General features: G+C 43.6%; 2 protein-coding genes across 3 annotated transcripts in view; both read left to right on the forward strand.

Moving 5' to 3' along the window:
* Positions 1 to 16616, forward strand: part of LOC108018145 (uncharacterized) — a 125129-nt gene that overhangs the window by 78953 nt on the left and 29560 nt on the right. The window lies entirely within an intron of this gene.
* koi (Sad1 and UNC84 domain-containing protein klaroid) lies at positions 246 to 7009 on the forward strand. Of its 2 annotated transcripts, XM_017085599.4 has the most exons (7): positions 246 to 417; positions 1148 to 1314; positions 2140 to 2475; positions 2532 to 3115; positions 4463 to 5962; positions 6021 to 6133; positions 6195 to 7009. In XM_017085599.4, the coding sequence occupies exons 2-7, from the start codon at positions 1178 to 1180 to the stop codon at positions 6405 to 6407; spliced, it is 2883 nt and encodes a 960-aa protein (XP_016941088.3). In that variant the 5' UTR covers positions 246 to 417; positions 1148 to 1177; the 3' UTR covers positions 6408 to 7009. The 2 variants fall into 2 exon arrangements, with proteins under 2 accessions (XP_016941088.3, XP_016941089.3); XM_017085600.4 differs by lacking the exons at positions 4463 to 5962; positions 6021 to 6133; positions 6195 to 7009 and adding an exon at positions 3403 to 4227 and having other exon boundaries at positions 248 to 417.

Here is a 16616-nt window from a genome sequence, read left to right on the forward strand (position 1 = left end):
CGTATACAATGCGAGTTGTTGCTGTTCATAATTTCCTGGCCCTTGAGTAAAACGTACATTTGTAAAAAAGCGAATTAACATCACTCTAGTCTCAACAGGCTTTAACATTTGAGTGGCATTTGTAAGGCGGTTAACAGTAGCGAAGACACCATCCTAACATTTTAGCGTGACCGTTTGAAATATTTTTGGTATATTTGAATAAGACCTACCGCGGTCACACTGACCCTACCTTCCTCACCTCCCCTTAACAGCACAATCTATTCGAATTTTTTCGCCGCTCGGAAAAGACGTGATTTCGTCGACGCGCCAGTTAAGGCTATTTATAAAACATTTTCGGCGCTGGCAAACAAGCCGCATCTTCATCTAATAAAATCTAAAATAAATTCATTAAGTGCGGTAGAACAAGAATATTATTAAGTAAGTGCCATTATGGGCGAAATGCCTAAAACAATAAAACCATTGCCCAGTTGTAATTGTGTTCGTGTGTGTGTGTGTGCGTGCTTCATTTTCACAGTTACGTTTATGACGCAGCTGCGGAAAACTTGTTTGGGTTTCCATTTCACCGAAATACCTACTGTTTGCGCCTGTGCTGCGAACCCATTTTCGGCAATTCACTGTATTGATTAGCGCGCGTTGTTTGTTGTTTGTGAATGGCGTGGTAGTGGCCGCCGTAGCACACTGTTCCGCCTACCCCGCCCCCTGGAATCTATGCTCCCACCGAAAAATCGACTTTATGAGTCCACCATTAGTTCCACGGTCACTGGCAAGCAATTCGCGATCTGAAAACGCTCTCTCCTATTTTTAGAAGCCTTTACGGCCTGCCTATGCCTACTTACCTCCCCATTGCATTCTAATTAAAAACCGGGCATTGCGCTCATTTCATTTTATTTCATTTCCACACGCATCGCATTCGCATTGCATAATGCGGCATTAATGTTGCGAGAAAAGCCCGATAGGAAAAGCACTCGAGCATTAAAGTAAAGTATTAAAGTAAACCCCACCAATGTTTTCCAGCTGCCCAATTGTAAACAACCCACGCCCAGCACACACACACAAACATACTCGCTCTCACGGTCGCAGACGGGTTTTAATGTTTACTCCAAATACATAAATCGCTGCCCATGTTAATTATTTTCGTTCCCTACAGGGCCCCGAGCACTTGCAAGAGAATCTAATCATGAGCGATGATACGTACCAGATAGAGACGCGTCGGCGGTCGCGTTCCAAGACCCCCTTTTTGAGATCGGCCGATCACGCTGGAGAGGACGGACATGTGCACCACCCCAAAAAGAAGTCGGCGGTCCCCAGTGTGCAGTAAGTGTTTGGGATAGTCCCGAAATAGGACCTCTTCAGTTAGAACCCCTCTATGGAAATAGATTACAATTGGTTCTACACTTTTGTTATTGCTAGAATTTATAATCAGTAAAAGTAGTTATATTTATAGAGGCTCTTTAAGGGTGGAACTAGAGTTGTGAGTTTTACTATAATTACAGGCTATTAGGAAATCCTATTTAATTCCACGTAATACAAGATTTGTTAACTTTTATTAAGCAATCGCGTCACAACTACTTATATATACTTTTCTAAGACTCTTTGAAAAAAAACATCAGTAGGGATTTCTATGATAACACTACATTTTTATGGCGACCATAAGTTCCATTAAGAGATGTTTGACTGTATAGCGATACATATTTCTAGTGACTGTATGCCGTGTGCTGCCGCCATGACGTCACCTCCTTGTTATTCACGCTCAGCGCGAATTTCAATTTCGAAACGGGCAGAAAACGAAGGCAAAGCCACATACAGGGTGCGGTATCTCGTCGAGCTTCGTTAGCTTTTGGCGCCTAATTTAAGAGAGCCCCACGCTCTGATCAGTCTTTCAAACTCGATGACGACACTCAGAGCCCCACGTTGGCCATCACAGATTCGTTTTCACGTTTAGCCACAAAAACGAGCAGGTTGGGGTGGGCTAACAGACAGCAGCGTTGAAGGTCAGCGACGTTTATGAGCATATTTTTGTATTTTTGTTTTGATACGTTGTACTCGCAGTTAGAAACGATTCCGAACACGTTATCAGGGACTTACTCACTTGAATATTTCCGATAAATCTTAACCAACTACTATCTGTATTCCTTTCAGAACGATAGTGGAGGAGCACAGAGTGGAGTCGAGCAGCAGCAAGAAAACCCGAGGCAAAGCCTTTGCCCAACTGACCTCGGACTACTCCAGCGACGACATGACCCCGGAGGCCAAACGCAAGCAGACCGCGACCACCACCACAGTCACCTCGATCTTCACCAAGCTATCCGGTGGAGCCACATCCACGCCGCGCAACAGAAGCCAGCTGGAGACCACACAAAACGCGCTAAACTCCGTCCAGGAGAAACTCAACCACTCGAACGGCAACCTCAGCTCAGGAAATGTCAGCGACTACCTGGCCTATATTGAGTACCGTGATGCTGGCGAGTACTGGAAGTTAGTAAACTAACCCTGAACCCTTAAAACCAAATACTAACTGTGTTGTCTTGCAGCAAAACCCCTAAAACGGACTACACCTACTCCGAACTGTCCCCCCACCGCCGCCAGCTGGCACCGGGCATTGTGGCCATGCCCAACATGTCCAGGCGCAGCCTAGAAAACCACAACGATCGTGTCAACTACATGGTCAAGCAGAACCCCGCCCAGGAGGAGTTCATCCGCCGCCGCTACCAGTCCAATTACACCCGGCAGACCAACTACGACTCCGCAGACGAACTAGACGCCACCTTTGGGCAGAAGCAGAACCAGAGCTGGTGGCTCGTCCGCCTAATCCAGCTGGTCATCAGCAGCATCACCACCGTGTGGACTCGAGTGACCAATCTCTCGGCCACCGAGACAAATGCCTATCAAAACTACTATGCTAGGCGCAAACAGAGTCAACAAGTTGGATTCCTGGGAAAAGTTTCCCAGTCTATCGGAGGAGGTTTCACGAGTTTGCTGCGCTACTTGTATATTTTTATTGGATCGGTGCTGAGTTTGGACACGTGGTTGCTGCGTTCTTCGGATGCGGAAAACAAATCGAAAAAGCGGTTCTTCATATTTTTGCTGATTCTGCTGCCCTTGCTGCTGTTGACTGGTAAGTAGGCCTCCAAAGCACCGTCCGATTTACAACGATGTAAAGTAAAATATGTTCGATCGTGTGCCCTGACCTTGCGTCGGTTCGAGAATTCGTGCTTTATGTATATGTATCACCTTCGGTGGGTTTATTTATACACTTGCCTGGTCGTTGACAGTCGCGTGACGCCATCAGTAATTTGTTAGTAAAATCCCGCGGATCAGAACTTTATGGCCACGTGATGACATGTTTTGCTTTGCATTTGCCATCTGCCAAGGACCAACGCCTAATTTGCTTTGCCTTTGCAGGTCTGTTCTATTACATACACCCCAATGAAACTTTCCCACCCAAATCCCTCTCCGAATACACATTCACCCTACCTGAGTTGCCCAAGATCAACGTGAGCGACTACCTGAACCAGGCCCAGTATGAATCGCTGCGCTCCCAGGCCGCCGAGCATGCGGTGCGCGTTCGCGACTGGGCCGATGACTATGTTTTGTATTTGAGAACCATCGGCCAGAATGTGGTCAACAAGGGGCGCCAGATTTTTCAAGCCGACGATGAAGTCTATTATGAGCGTGTGTAGGGAACATCTGGAGTGGGGAGGCTACCGTTTGGTGGCCGAACTGCTGCAGCAGTTGCTTATTTAATATGATCCTCTTAAGACGACAACGCTCCTTGGCATATCAACAGATATGCAAAACTTTCTATATGAACAATTCAAGTACAAACTCAAGCATTTGGTCCGCGTTTTGTCCGTCTACTGGGATCGCAATTATCCCATTTATGTTCTACTTTCTTGTCCCCTCATTTACACTTTCTCATGGACAACCACCCCACATATATCCCACCCTAACAACCAACACGATTCCCAACACAATGCAACATCACAGGCTGATGGGAGAAGGATAGAGCTCGCCGCTGTTCAAATTGCAGAACTCTTGTAATCATTTACGTAAACTGAACTCTTGTCCAACAATTAGGGCCATAATCCGTCTGGGTGAATGCCCTAACTAAATCTTTTTTGTTGTCAAACAACGTTTAATTGTAATTTGTTCACTGTTTGCTTTGTAATAGTCTATACAAAAAATAAACCGCAAACAATTTCATACAAAACATCAAGTACAAAAGAAGAGTAGTTTGTTTTATTTGCCATTTGTTGGAAGTTAGCTAAATGGTAAGTAAAATGTAAACAAGCAATATTGGTTGGCCAAAACCGAACTCTATCCTTCTGCATTTGTGTTGGAATTAACCCCAAAGACAAAGTTCCCCTTACCTAAGTCAGTTTATATATGCAAGTTGTGGGGAACTGGAAATGTAGAAGGATTGCCAACTAATAGTGCTCTGTTTCGTTTTTTCTTTGGTCAGGATGGTCGCTGTTGCAGGAGGATCAACGCATTGAGTACGTTCAGCGCGCCGAAGCTCTATTGCCGCTGCCGTTGACCCTTTTTGGGTCCCTGCAAAGCCGTTTGTCCAATGCTGGAGCCTCCTTGAAGAGTTGGCTGCAGGTGCCCATCGTTGGAAGACCCCAGGAGGAAGCCGAGGCCATCAAAATCAACATGGCCAACATCGAGAAGAACATCCAGAAGGCCTTGACTGCGGAGGAGTACGAGAATATCTTAAATCACGTCAACAGCTATGTGCAACAGTTGGTGGACCTGAAAATGCAGCAGCAATCAAAGGATCTGCCTCCGCAGCAGGTGCAACTCATTGTTCAGCTGATGAAGGAGAACCTGCAGCAGTTCGCCGAGAAAACACAGCTAACCGAGAAGGATTTGGCTGATCTGGCCATAAAACTGAAACTGGAGCTGCAACAATCTGGCGACTGGCAGGCAGGAGCAAAGCTATCGCAAGCCAACATAGAGGAGATCACCAGGCTTATTAAATCGGAGGTCCACCTACACGAATCGCACTACACAATTCAATTGGAGAAGCTTGACTTTGCGGCGCTGCTGGAACGTATCTTGCTGGCTCCCGAGTTGGCCGATTTTGTAGATGCTCGCATTAATCTCAAGGTGCAGCGGCTAGAGCCGAAGGAGAGTTCTGGTTCCCCTCCCGCAGAAATTGAAATTGATCGATTGAACAGGGAGATTGCATTCATTAAGCTGGCCCTTTCTGATAAGCAGGCGGAGAACGCCGACCTGCACCAGTCAATCAGCAACCTGAAGCTTGGTCAGGAGGATCTGCTGGAACGCATGCAGCAGCACGAACTGGCCCAGGATCAGCGCTTTAGCGGGCTTTTGGCCGAAATCGAATCCAAGCTTTCTGCGCTTAACGACTCTCAGTTCGTTCTTCTCAACAAGCAGATCAAACTTTCCCTGGTCGAAATTCTGGGCTTTAAACAATCCACCGCTGGCGGTGCCGCTGGCCAATTGGATGATGCCGATCTGCAGAGCTGGGTGCGCAGCATGTTCGTGGCCAAGGACTACCTGGAGCAGCAGCTGCTGGAACTGAACAAGCGCACCAACAATAACATTCGCGACGAGATCGAGCGCTCCAGTGTCCTGCTGATGAGCGACATCAGCGAGCGGCTCAAGCGGGAGATTCTGCTGGTCGTGGAGGCGAAACACAACGAGAGTGCCAAAGCGCTGAAGGGCCATATCCGCGAGGAGGAGGTGCGCCAGATAGTTAAGACGGTGCTGGCTATTTACGATGCTGACAAGACGGGTCTGGTGGACTTTGCCCTGGAGTCGGCGGGCGGCCAAATCCTCTCGACGCGTTGCACCGAGAGCTATCAGACCAAATCAGCTCAGATATCGGTGTTTGGCATTCCACTCTGGTACCCCACCAACACACCGCGGGTGGCCATCTCACCCAATGTGCAGCCGGGAGAGTGCTGGGCATTCCAGGGTTTCCCCGGATTCCTAGGCAAGTCGCGAGTCAATTCTTAATCTAAAGGAAATTCTTACAATTTTCACCCCTACAGTACTGAAGCTCAACTCGTTGGTGTACGTCACTGGATTCACCCTCGAGCACATACCCAAGAGTTTGTCTCCGACAGGAAGGATAGACTCCGCTCCTCGCAACTTCACCGTCTGGGTAAGTGTGAACAATCAGCAAAACATTTAGTCTAGATCTAATCAGATTTACATATATTCAGGGGTTGGAGCAAGAGAAGGACCAGGAACCTGTGCTGTTCGGCGAGTACCAGTTCGAGGACAATGGCGCCTCTCTCCAGTACTTCGCCGTTCAAAATTTGGACATTAAACGGCCGTACGAGATCGTCGAATTGCGCATCGAGACGAACCATGGCCAACCCACCTACACATGCCTCTATCGGTTTCGAGTGCACGGCAAACCCCCAGCCACATAGATCTAACCGAGTCCCTCTCTATATAGTTACCTAAGTACTGTCAGGTGTACATAATGTCTGTGCCTTAAAAAGGAAACTCAACAATTTATTATCGCGAGATGTGGATCAACTGAGCCCAGCCGCCTTTAACTTATGCAAACTATGTGAAGAGTAAGGCTATAGCTTTTAAGTGTTTTGTATCATATCGTAGGATTGAAGTGTTTATACCCAAGTAAGGTTAACTTGTACATACCTAAATAAGTAAGTCGGGGCTCGAGTCCAGTGTCCAAGGGAAGTCCTATAATATTTATTCACACTTAGTTTGTCCCTCTGAAATCAATCATCGTTCCTTTAAGTCTACTCTACTAACATATGCATATTTTTTACCATGTTTGCCATTTAAAAGCGTTTTGAACTAAATAGTCATAGTTTGTCTAAGCCGCACACTTGCTGGAAATCTATAGTTTAAGTTATGCCTAAGCCAAAATGTTTTACAATGGAAACTTGCACACTTATAGCAATAGTGATTTGAATTTATCTGAAAAACATCCCCTCTGAAATAGTGTAAAATAAAATTGAAACTCATTGAACATCTCAATTAAAACTATCGAATGAAACCTGCACATATCTCACCCAATCAAATTAATCCAATCCAAAGTTTTCCGTACTCGTTGTATACGTTCAATATATGTATGTCTAAAGAGTGAACCCAAAAATAGCTGATAGTAAAATATATACTTTTCTATTGTTTGTAAGTCTACTTAATTGGTTTAGTTTGTATTTACTTCGTTTGTTTATTAAGTCTTCATCCCATTTTTTAAACAATAAATACGTTGCTTGGAATAATTAAAACGTTTTCTTGGTTAAAAGGAAGGCAAAAAAAATGGCTGTCAAAGGCAGGGCAACTAATTAACCCGTACTATACTATCCAGTTGCTGTAATTAGTCATTCTTTTACGACAGTGAATGGTTTAAAAAAAAGTGGCTGGAAAGGGCTTAAACTGAGCAGTTGGGACTTTGCTATTTAATTTTTGTTTCTATTAAATTCGGATTAAATTGCATTGCATTACATTTCACTCTTGACTGCAGTTCCTTATAATTTGCTGACGATTTCAATGTTATTGTTAAGCCGATTTCTGAACTTATTAGGTGCATTTCTGTTGCAGACTCTTCTTGGGTAATTTAATATGAAAATACCTTTGGACCGGTTGACTCCGCAAAGATGTCGTCTTGGGTTAATGTAAATTGTCATTTAATTTGTTGTGCGAGGAAATTCCGGGCGCGGCAAGTCAAAGGATTCATATTCGAGCGCAGGTGAAGGCATGCACTTAATTAAAGCCAGCTTTCTGTCTGAAACAAAAGACGGCTGACGAATTTCGAAGGAACATCTTGTGTGCTAGGATTCCGGGAAAGGTACCACCAGCAAATGTATGAAATTTCCCAGAATAGTGCAGCAAGCAGGCTTTCGGGTCGACATTAGGCAGATTCCTGGGGAAGGTCCTGCACCAGAACAGGTCTGTGGCATGTCAAAGCTTTGTGCCTCCTCGTTTGAGCCTGAATTACAGGCATTGCTCACGAGTTTTATGTAATTACTGGGGAATTCCCCCGCCAACAAACACACACACACACACACACAACATTAACTTTAATTGCCACCGGGGCCCGAAAACTTTTAATTTTGTTGGGCGTAACTTCCCCATATTCATTTCGCACCTGCTCAATGGTTAGAAAAGAAATGGCCTGGCATGCAGCACGCTTAATTTGTTTACACAAATCTTGCTCAAATGGCAGCCACCCACCACCAAGCGAAATGAATTCCCAGCGAAGGAATATAAAAAATTGAAACAACTCTGAGTACTCGCACTCTGGCCGGGAAACTTTCGTCCTGCGAGTGTGTAACAATTAAACTGCAGCTAAAAATAGTGACTAATGAGAAAAGTTTCCAGCAGGGGCTGTAAAAAATAAAGGCAACCCAACTACTAACTTCCCTGAGCTGAAGCGAGCCCAGCAGAGTGTTTAACTTGCCAGGAACTTTTTCTATTTTGTATTGAATTTGCTGGCGTGTCGAGGCACAATTTGCAGGCATTAATGGCGGGATCAGCCAGCGCCAGCTGAAGTGTGCCAGCCATAAAGGGAGTTGCAATCTGGCCGAGACAATAAAACTCCGGCCATCATATCACACATTTATCCCCCAGCCGCAGGGAAACTTCCGGGAAAGTTTTCGGCTTGGCTTGATAAGGAAATTCTCCAAGTATTTACGATAGCGTGCAAAAAGATGCTTACACCAAACAAAAAAGTGATTTCTAAGTAATACAAAAAAACAACAGTATTAATTACACTGTGAAAAAGAATTACCTTGATGAATGCTTAAGGATCCTTTTGGCTCTGATGCGACATTTTTAAATCTGTTCCCAAAAGTCTATCCCTACAAATGTAATCTGAGGAAAAAGACCAAAAAGCTGAAACAAATGTTGTTTTTAGCAATTTTTGATTATTGGTGTGTAGTTAGTCAAAGCATTTGACAAGTGCAACTCTGTATCTTTCGAACCCCAACTGCAAATATTTTTACTCGTTATTTGTAGAGTAAGAGGGTTTATTGCATTCGTCGGTAAGAATGTAATAGGTTAAATGAAGCGTTTCCGACTCTATAAAGTATATATACTCTTGGTCAGGATCAATAGCAAAGTCGATCTATCCAATTCCTTCGGTCTGTTCACGTAAACGCTGTAATTTCAGAAACTATAACAGCAATTAAGCATGCAGACTCTAGAGATTCTTGCGCAGCGCAAGTTTATTTCACCAGAGTGCCCGCCCACAAAACCGCATAAAACTGGCACGCACAGATTTGAAGGTATAATAAAAATTGTAACTGAAATGTATTCGTTTGGTCATACCTATCGATTGACCTAAAAAAGTTTTTGACGTCCACTCTAAAGCCCAAAAACGGCCAGCATTAAAATAGCCATTAAGGGTTTGACCGCTAGGTGACGCCCGCATTTTTAATCCTGAATAGTCGAAATTTTGCGAATGCAAGCAAATTAAACCTATAAAGTCTATCGCCTACATTAATTTTTAAAAAAATTTGTCAATATCTATCGGCGTGCCAAAATTGGTTTAAATCTGACTAGTAGTTAATGGGTTCAAATGGTTAGCTGAGTAACGGGTATAGAATCTGTATGTTTAATCCCAACATTGTAGCTCTTGTAGTTCCCGAGATCTCAGCGTTGATTCGGAGAGACAGACAGACAGCAATGCCTAGCAATGCTGACCAAGAATATCTATATCTATAGAGTCGATTCTTTCTACTTGTTACATAGTACTTTCCGACAAACCTTATTTACCCGTACACTCTCCGAGCTTTAAATATGGCTACGGCTGCCAAAAGTTTCCTGTCTTTAGTATTTCCAATTGCGTTGCTCTTGGCTTTAAAGAAATTACTCTTGTAGCAATATTAAAACATTTTTGTGGTGACTGTTGCTGCTATGTATTAGTACTTTTGAACCCAGCTTCAAACGTAACGAGTTCAAGACAGATAGACTCCGGACAGCTACTGTCAATGGTTATCCACACCAGTCACTCTTTATGGGGTTAGCGTAGCAGAACCTTAAATTTAGAAAGTGTTGAATTGCTATATTAGTTATATCATAACCGACGTCTTCGCGATGTTTCATATCAACTCGTAACCTCAGGTTCTGTTTTTAAATAATAAAAATAAAACGTTTAAAGAATTTGTTACCATAAAACATTTTTATTCGCCTTGGTGCAGAATGCAGTGGAAAAAACTAGTGAAATAAAGTATTTTTATTAACCTTATAAGGAAGCTTTTGTGCGAAAATATGGTGGAGTAAACAAAATAAAAATGATTACCAACAAGATTGGTAACGGTTGGCTGGGAAAATCGTGTCGTTATCATCACTTTCGATGAGGCAGTAAATCATGATGGGGCGGCATTAAAAAGCGAGCTCAATTTATGTCTTCTTTCTTTATACAGGTGAGGTTACTGCCTTTCATTACCGCTCGATGATTGTGAAAAGCGTTGCAAGGCATTTGTTAATTAAAAGCAAGCAACAAATAGGCCCCGTGCCAGGAGGTAGAGCAGAAGGACGTGGGAACACGTGCTAAGTAAATACCCCACTTGGTAAGTACCAGCAGACATATCGCCCCCCTAGGATGCCCCTCTCGACCCCCTTTGACAACGGCTCTGTCGTAAATTCACACGGGCCGCGGGTTTTGTTTGTGTGCGTGTCGGGCGACGTTTTAATGCATAAGGAAATATACTCGCGCACAAAAAGGAGCCGTCAAAACATTACTTTCTCCGCCGCCTCGTGTTTGGGTATTTGTTTATTTTCGCATGAAAATAAATGCGTTTAATGGCGGAAGTTTATGCCTCGTAAAGAGAAGTTAATTAGCTTTCTCGAGTATGAAATTTGTTCCGCTGCCATCGTCCTTCCATACCGCCGCACGTTTTCAATAGCAAATTGAAAATTTTCCAATAACGTATACGAGTATATGGCCGCAAATATGTGTTTAACTTTCTCCTGCTGGCTGGCCTGCGATTGCTGCACAGAGGAAAATATTTAAATTTTAATAATTTTTCTTTCATCATTCTAATGATTATGATTAAATGAGTTAAGAAATTAAGAAGCCATATAAGTAAAGGAGCGGTCAACACGGAATACAATGACTTTTTGATTTTTATGTGTGTACGCTGTACGCTGAACGTGTGCCGGCAGAGGCTGGGCAGAGATACATGTCCCCTATGCCCCACTTAATAAGACGCTGCCGACCGCTGAAGTAGAGTACCCATTTTCTACAATCATTTAAAAAATTATGCTTATTCATAAACGAAATGAACTTGACTAACTTACTTGGGATTTTAAGGGACAATGGAATTATAAATCATTTTTTATTTATTTACTTATTTGTTTTTTTAAATTATTTATTAATAATTTGGTTTTGAGACGATTGCCTCAACCACTTTTTTTTAGCTATAGTTACTGGGTCTTAAGCTAATAGGATGTTATTTACATGTAATATTCTGTGATAATATATTATAATTAAGAATGTGTTTAGTACATTATCTATTCTAAAATTTTGATGACATTTTTTTCAGAGATATCTTAAATACTGCACCTTATTTTAAACTTCCGAAAACTGTTAAATTTGTGTCTTAAAGATTGTATAATACGTGACGGATACTGTATTTTCTGTTGGGGTTTTTACAAGATAGTTCTTGTTGCATACTTTTTGCGTACCATATTTCGTTTCAGTTTATAAAGGGAGTTTGTTCCCCAAATCTCATATGAAACATATATATCACTATAATATGTCTTCTGATATCATCCTTCTTTTCTCCCAGTGGTCTTTTTGCTTCTGCTGCCGATGTGGCTGTGGGGCAGTTAACACATCAACTTCGTGGCGGGACGTCCCTTCAGGTGAGTCTTAAAGTCAAACTGGCGACGTGTTTGCATCTATATCTACGCCGCAAAGGCAAATATTTACGGCATCCTGGGCGGAACGGTGGAAAGTTGTAAGGGGGTGGCCCATAGTTTCCGGCACAGACCAAAAGTTGAGTTGAGGGACAGCCGACATAAGAGGCCGAAACTTTCGCAAAAGCGCACGCAACCAAACAACATGAAATAGTTTTTCTTCTACCGCATTTATGAAATGTGCACCGCAGGGTTGGTGGGCCTGAGTGTGTGTGTGTGTGTGTTGGCCGTACAATAACTTTCACTTTGCGGGGGGAAAGGGTAATGGGTAATGGGAAATGTGAAATGGGAAATGGGAAACGGGCTGTGGGACTAAGCGGCTTAAAACTTGCGCTAGGATGCCCAAAAGTGTCGAGCTAGCAACTCTCGCAGGAGGACAGGATAGTAGACAACTGCCAACTGCCATTTTTGGCAAATATTTGCACAGATAATGAAAGTGCAACCCACACACATGTGGACTATATAGTTGGGCGGCTTGACAATGTGTTGAATTCAGTTTGCTGTCCCGCTTCTGGGCTTCGATTTTGTTGACAATTCACTTTGCAGCGGTAATTGACCCTAATGCTGTTGCTTCTGATTCTGATTCTGATTCCGAACTCCTGCTCCTTTAAAACGATACCATTTTTGGCAGCTAAATTCAATTTGGCAAAGGAGCCGCACACACAGAGATACATATTGCACGTGCCTAAATACATTGCAAAAATGTCAAAAAGCACGTTTCAGTGTTTTGTGATTTCGCTTTTGCATGTCATGTGCCCCCAAAACAAAAACTTTGAACTCCGTTGGCTGCTCTTTCAGTTGCCAACTACGTGACTACCATGCAGCATTTACTGTACCAATAAATGTCGTCCCGAGATGTGTGCTTCATGGCCAAAAGGACGAGGGCCGGAGAGTCAAAACAATCCCATCTAATTCAATTACAATTATTCAAACATCGATTTTGGCCGCAGGGAAAGAGGGATAGTGAGGCGGCCACAAAAATATTTAAATGCGGATCGATTCGCCGGGGGACTTGCCATTTCTATTTCCCAGCCTTGTTTCAATGCAATCGTCTGTGGCTAATCGTCTGATATTTGCTCGATGTCTGTGTGGACCGTCTGGCCTCCCGGCGCCCAAACACTCGCATTCACATTCGCATTCACAATCGCACCCGCACTCACACTCCCATTCACATTGTCAGACAGGGCCATAAATTAGGCAGTTGCTAAGTGCTTCGATGTTTGGCTGTGGCTGTGGCTGTGGCTTTGGCTCTGGGATTCAGGATCCAGAATCCAGCTTTGGTTCCGGCTCCGCAGCCACCGGGACAATGCTCGCCAAGATTTATTCCATGTTCGCACTTTCTTTTCGGATACCCATTGTGCTCCTACTTCTGTATCTAAATTAAAGGCAAGCCATGGAGTGCCAGCTGCAAATTCAAAAAACATGTTCGACTGCAAATTCGGATTGTTTTCGGCTTAAATCTGAATCCTTTGCTAAAAGTGAGCCCTGCTCGACCAGCAAAATAATTGAATTTTCATGGATTTGTTTGTTCAGCATTTAATATTTAACTTCGTCTACTAGCATGCTGACCAGCTTAATATTTTCATTGCATATAAGCGGAGATATCAAACAAATTTTGCATAAATATTTCTCTTGCCATGCACTTTATACAGATGTGCTCCTGCAATTTTCCAGAAATAGCAATTAGCCAAGGGAAAAATCCAAAATGAAAGAGCCGGCGCTGAGGGCGTCTGTGATGTCCGTTGGAGGGACAAAAAACCCAATTATCACATATTCAAGTCAAGTGCTTGTCCATCGCCCCATCGCCAGATGGCCAAACCTGACTTGCTCTGATTGTGATTCCGACTTTGGCTTTGGTTCCACCTGAAAACTAATTTACTCCGGCTTAAGGCTACACCAGGAAAAATGAATCATCAGGGCTGCAAAGATCAATACTAATTGGTGGATTTTGGATTACATGGGAAATTATTTCTTACAACATCAGATTACCAGTGATACTAGAATGGGTGCAAATTAATGACAGATGGTTTTTCACATAAAAATATATCTATTTCATATTTAATGCGACGTAAATTAATGGGGAAACCAAAAAATACTTAAAAATGGGATAATATTATACCTAAATTTACTGAGCCGTTAAAACCTTTAAGAAAATGATGATTATTATTGATGGTGTACGAATTATATTAATACCACTTCGTTATAGTAAATTATCTGTTTTTGTTAAATCCTCTTCACCTTGGGGAACTATAATTATTATGGAACGGTTCTTTTGCAACCCCTAATGATTAGTTTTTCCTATATTTTTTTCTGTGGACAAGATGGGAAGTGTTTTGGTTGCGAATTAAGCCCGGTCAAATGTTAATTGAAAGGGCACAGGCACCAGGAATGTGCCTCTATTATTTTGGGACTCCTCCCGGGCGAGTTCTGAATCCGGCTTATGGTTATAGATTGGCAGGCGGATAGCCCAGCCGGCAGCAATCAGTAAGCCAGCCGGCAGAGGACTCGTGTTCCCCGAAATTACCCACAGCTCGGAACCTGGTGAAAGGCCTTTCGCTTGCCTTTTTCTATTTGAATTGCTTTGCCAGGGTCTACGTGCACACACTTTTAATTACACTGCACATTTGCACTTCAACTGCAGGTGGAGGTGCAGATGTATCTGAGACACGTTGACACTGATGGTTCCACGAGGGTTTTGGGTTTCGGGGGGGATGGTTTTTCCGGGGTTGTGGGATGGGATGGGACCTCTGCCGTTGCTCATTCACGCCACGTTGCACAAACACAAAACATCGACGCTGGCATCCTTGCCGCAACCTTGGAGCTGTCGTTACACATTTCGTTGGAATGGAAAGAGAGCTACGATCAAGTGTCTGGCCAGAGATTAAAGCCTGGAAAAAGATACGAAACGTATCTGCAACTGTTGTCCAATTTAAATTCAAAACAATTTGTATTGCCTCAACCACCTGCCGCCAGCTGTAGCTCCATTTGCGTATTCTTTCCTGTTTCAGGTCCTGGTTCTCCTGCTCCTCTTCCTTTTGCCTTGGACCTGCCCTCGTTCTCCTCCTGGACATCATCGCATTTTTCTTAATTTTTTTAGCGTTTTATTCTGATGAGAAGTCATTTATTTTCATTGCCGCCCCGCCCTGGGCCGCGGCAGCATTTTAAGTGAATTTGTTCGGCAGCCGGGCAAGTTTAGATTCACGGAATTTAAGCTGACTGAAAGTGCCCGGCCCCCTCGCACATTAACTGCTCTATTGGCTGGGCCGCCAAAGAGTTAGATCAAGGGGAAAGGCGAAACTAGCTGGGCAAACACCAACGAATGGCGTTAAATCAACGCCCAAACACCTCGGCGAGCTTCCTTTGGTGTGATTCCAGATGCCAGACTCTAGATAGAGTCAACAGTGGCTCTTCAGCCATTTGGCCAGAGTGTTTGCCGGGTAAACACAGTCAGGTAAGTGAGCTTAAATTTCCACATCACGCATACGGCACGTTGGCCAAGGCAAAGCTGGGGAACTTTTGCATTTTGCAGGGGCTGCCGGCAATCGAATTAATTATCGAGATAACATGGGCAACAAGACCATAGCATGGTTAACCACAAACGAAATAAATGCACCATGGCAACAGGACTCTCTGTTTGCGCTCAGTGTTGATTTTGCGGCCAATAGAAAATCGAATAACATAACATATTTGTGGGCTGCAATTTAAAATACTAGTTCAGGAGCTGTTGAAAAGGTTCAGATACAGATACGGATACACATAGAACAGCTGCCTTGATTACAATGCTGCGATTTCGCTCGACGATATGCTCGATATGCGTCAGCAATAACTTTTCCTTGGGAAAGTGGGTCGGGGGACAGGGCACCGAAGCTTGCCGGCTAGTCAACCTTTGGCTCTTTGCCTGGGGAAGGCAGTGCATTAGTAAATTGAAAGCGGAGCGGAGTACATTCAGCAGCTTGAATGCAAGACACTAACATAAACAAGCGGCGAACTCAAGCTCAGACAGAAACTCAAACACAGACGCAGGTTTTTCCATTTTCCATTCAATCAGCAGATATGGCAAAGCATATCGAGATACTGGAGTGGTGCCTTTGAGAATCAGCTTGGTTTAATGATGTGCTCATTGACCAGCCGTGGCTAAAACAGACAGCTCGCATTGATATCGAAATGGACTCAAGGTGGATGGACCCTTCGAGTGCATTAATTATGAGCAGCCTGTCAGCCTGCGAGATTCGCATGACGCAGCCCGTTGCGAAGGCGACTTTTTCGCATATTTAGTGAAGTGTGCATAATGCTTTCGCAGTAGAGACCCAAAACTGTCAAACTTAACACTTTGCCATTAAAAAATGGTTGGTAATAAAATAAAACAAAAAACGAGAAACGAGAATCGGGGGCGGAAAACCGAAGGGCTGCGACTGCTGAACCAAAATTAATCAAGCGTGAAAAAGTGTTTGCAAAGAATTTTGCGCCGCCATTTATAATTTTTCCTTTCCTCCATCTGGGCCTGCCTTCCCCCCCAGACTTGTTTTATTTTTTTCACTTCAGCTATGAGCCATTTCCATTGGCGTTTTCCGAGCTGTGAATGTTGTTGCCCGCTTGTTACTTACAATTAGGCGCACGAGTCAGCAGAAAAAAGCACGCCAGGGAAAATAGAATGGCAGAAAAGACACTAAATGAGAAAAGCAAATTGGAAAATTACAAGCCCTACGAAATGCACGGGGTCAGCGCTTATGGAAATGGAAAGA

The sequence above is a fragment of the Drosophila suzukii genome, chromosome 2R (genome assembly GCF_043229965.1).
Source record: "Drosophila suzukii chromosome 2R, CBGP_Dsuzu_IsoJpt1.0, whole genome shotgun sequence".
NCBI classification, from domain to species: Eukaryota; Metazoa; Arthropoda; class Insecta; order Diptera; family Drosophilidae; genus Drosophila; species Drosophila suzukii.

Bases quoted from the DNA above. Each gene is read 5' to 3' on its own strand.
- koi (XM_017085599.4), top strand. From the start codon at position 1,178: ATGAGCGATGATACGTACCAGATAGAGACGCGTCGGCGGTCGCGTTCC. The intron at 2,476-2,531 runs GTTAGTAAACTA...GTTGTCTTGCAG, and splicing joins GATGCTGGCGAGTACTGGAA to CAAAACCCCTAAAACGGACT. The intron at 3,116-4,462 runs GTAAGTAGGCCT...TTCTTTGGTCAG, and splicing joins GCCCTTGCTGCTGTTGACTG to GATGGTCGCTGTTGCAGGAG.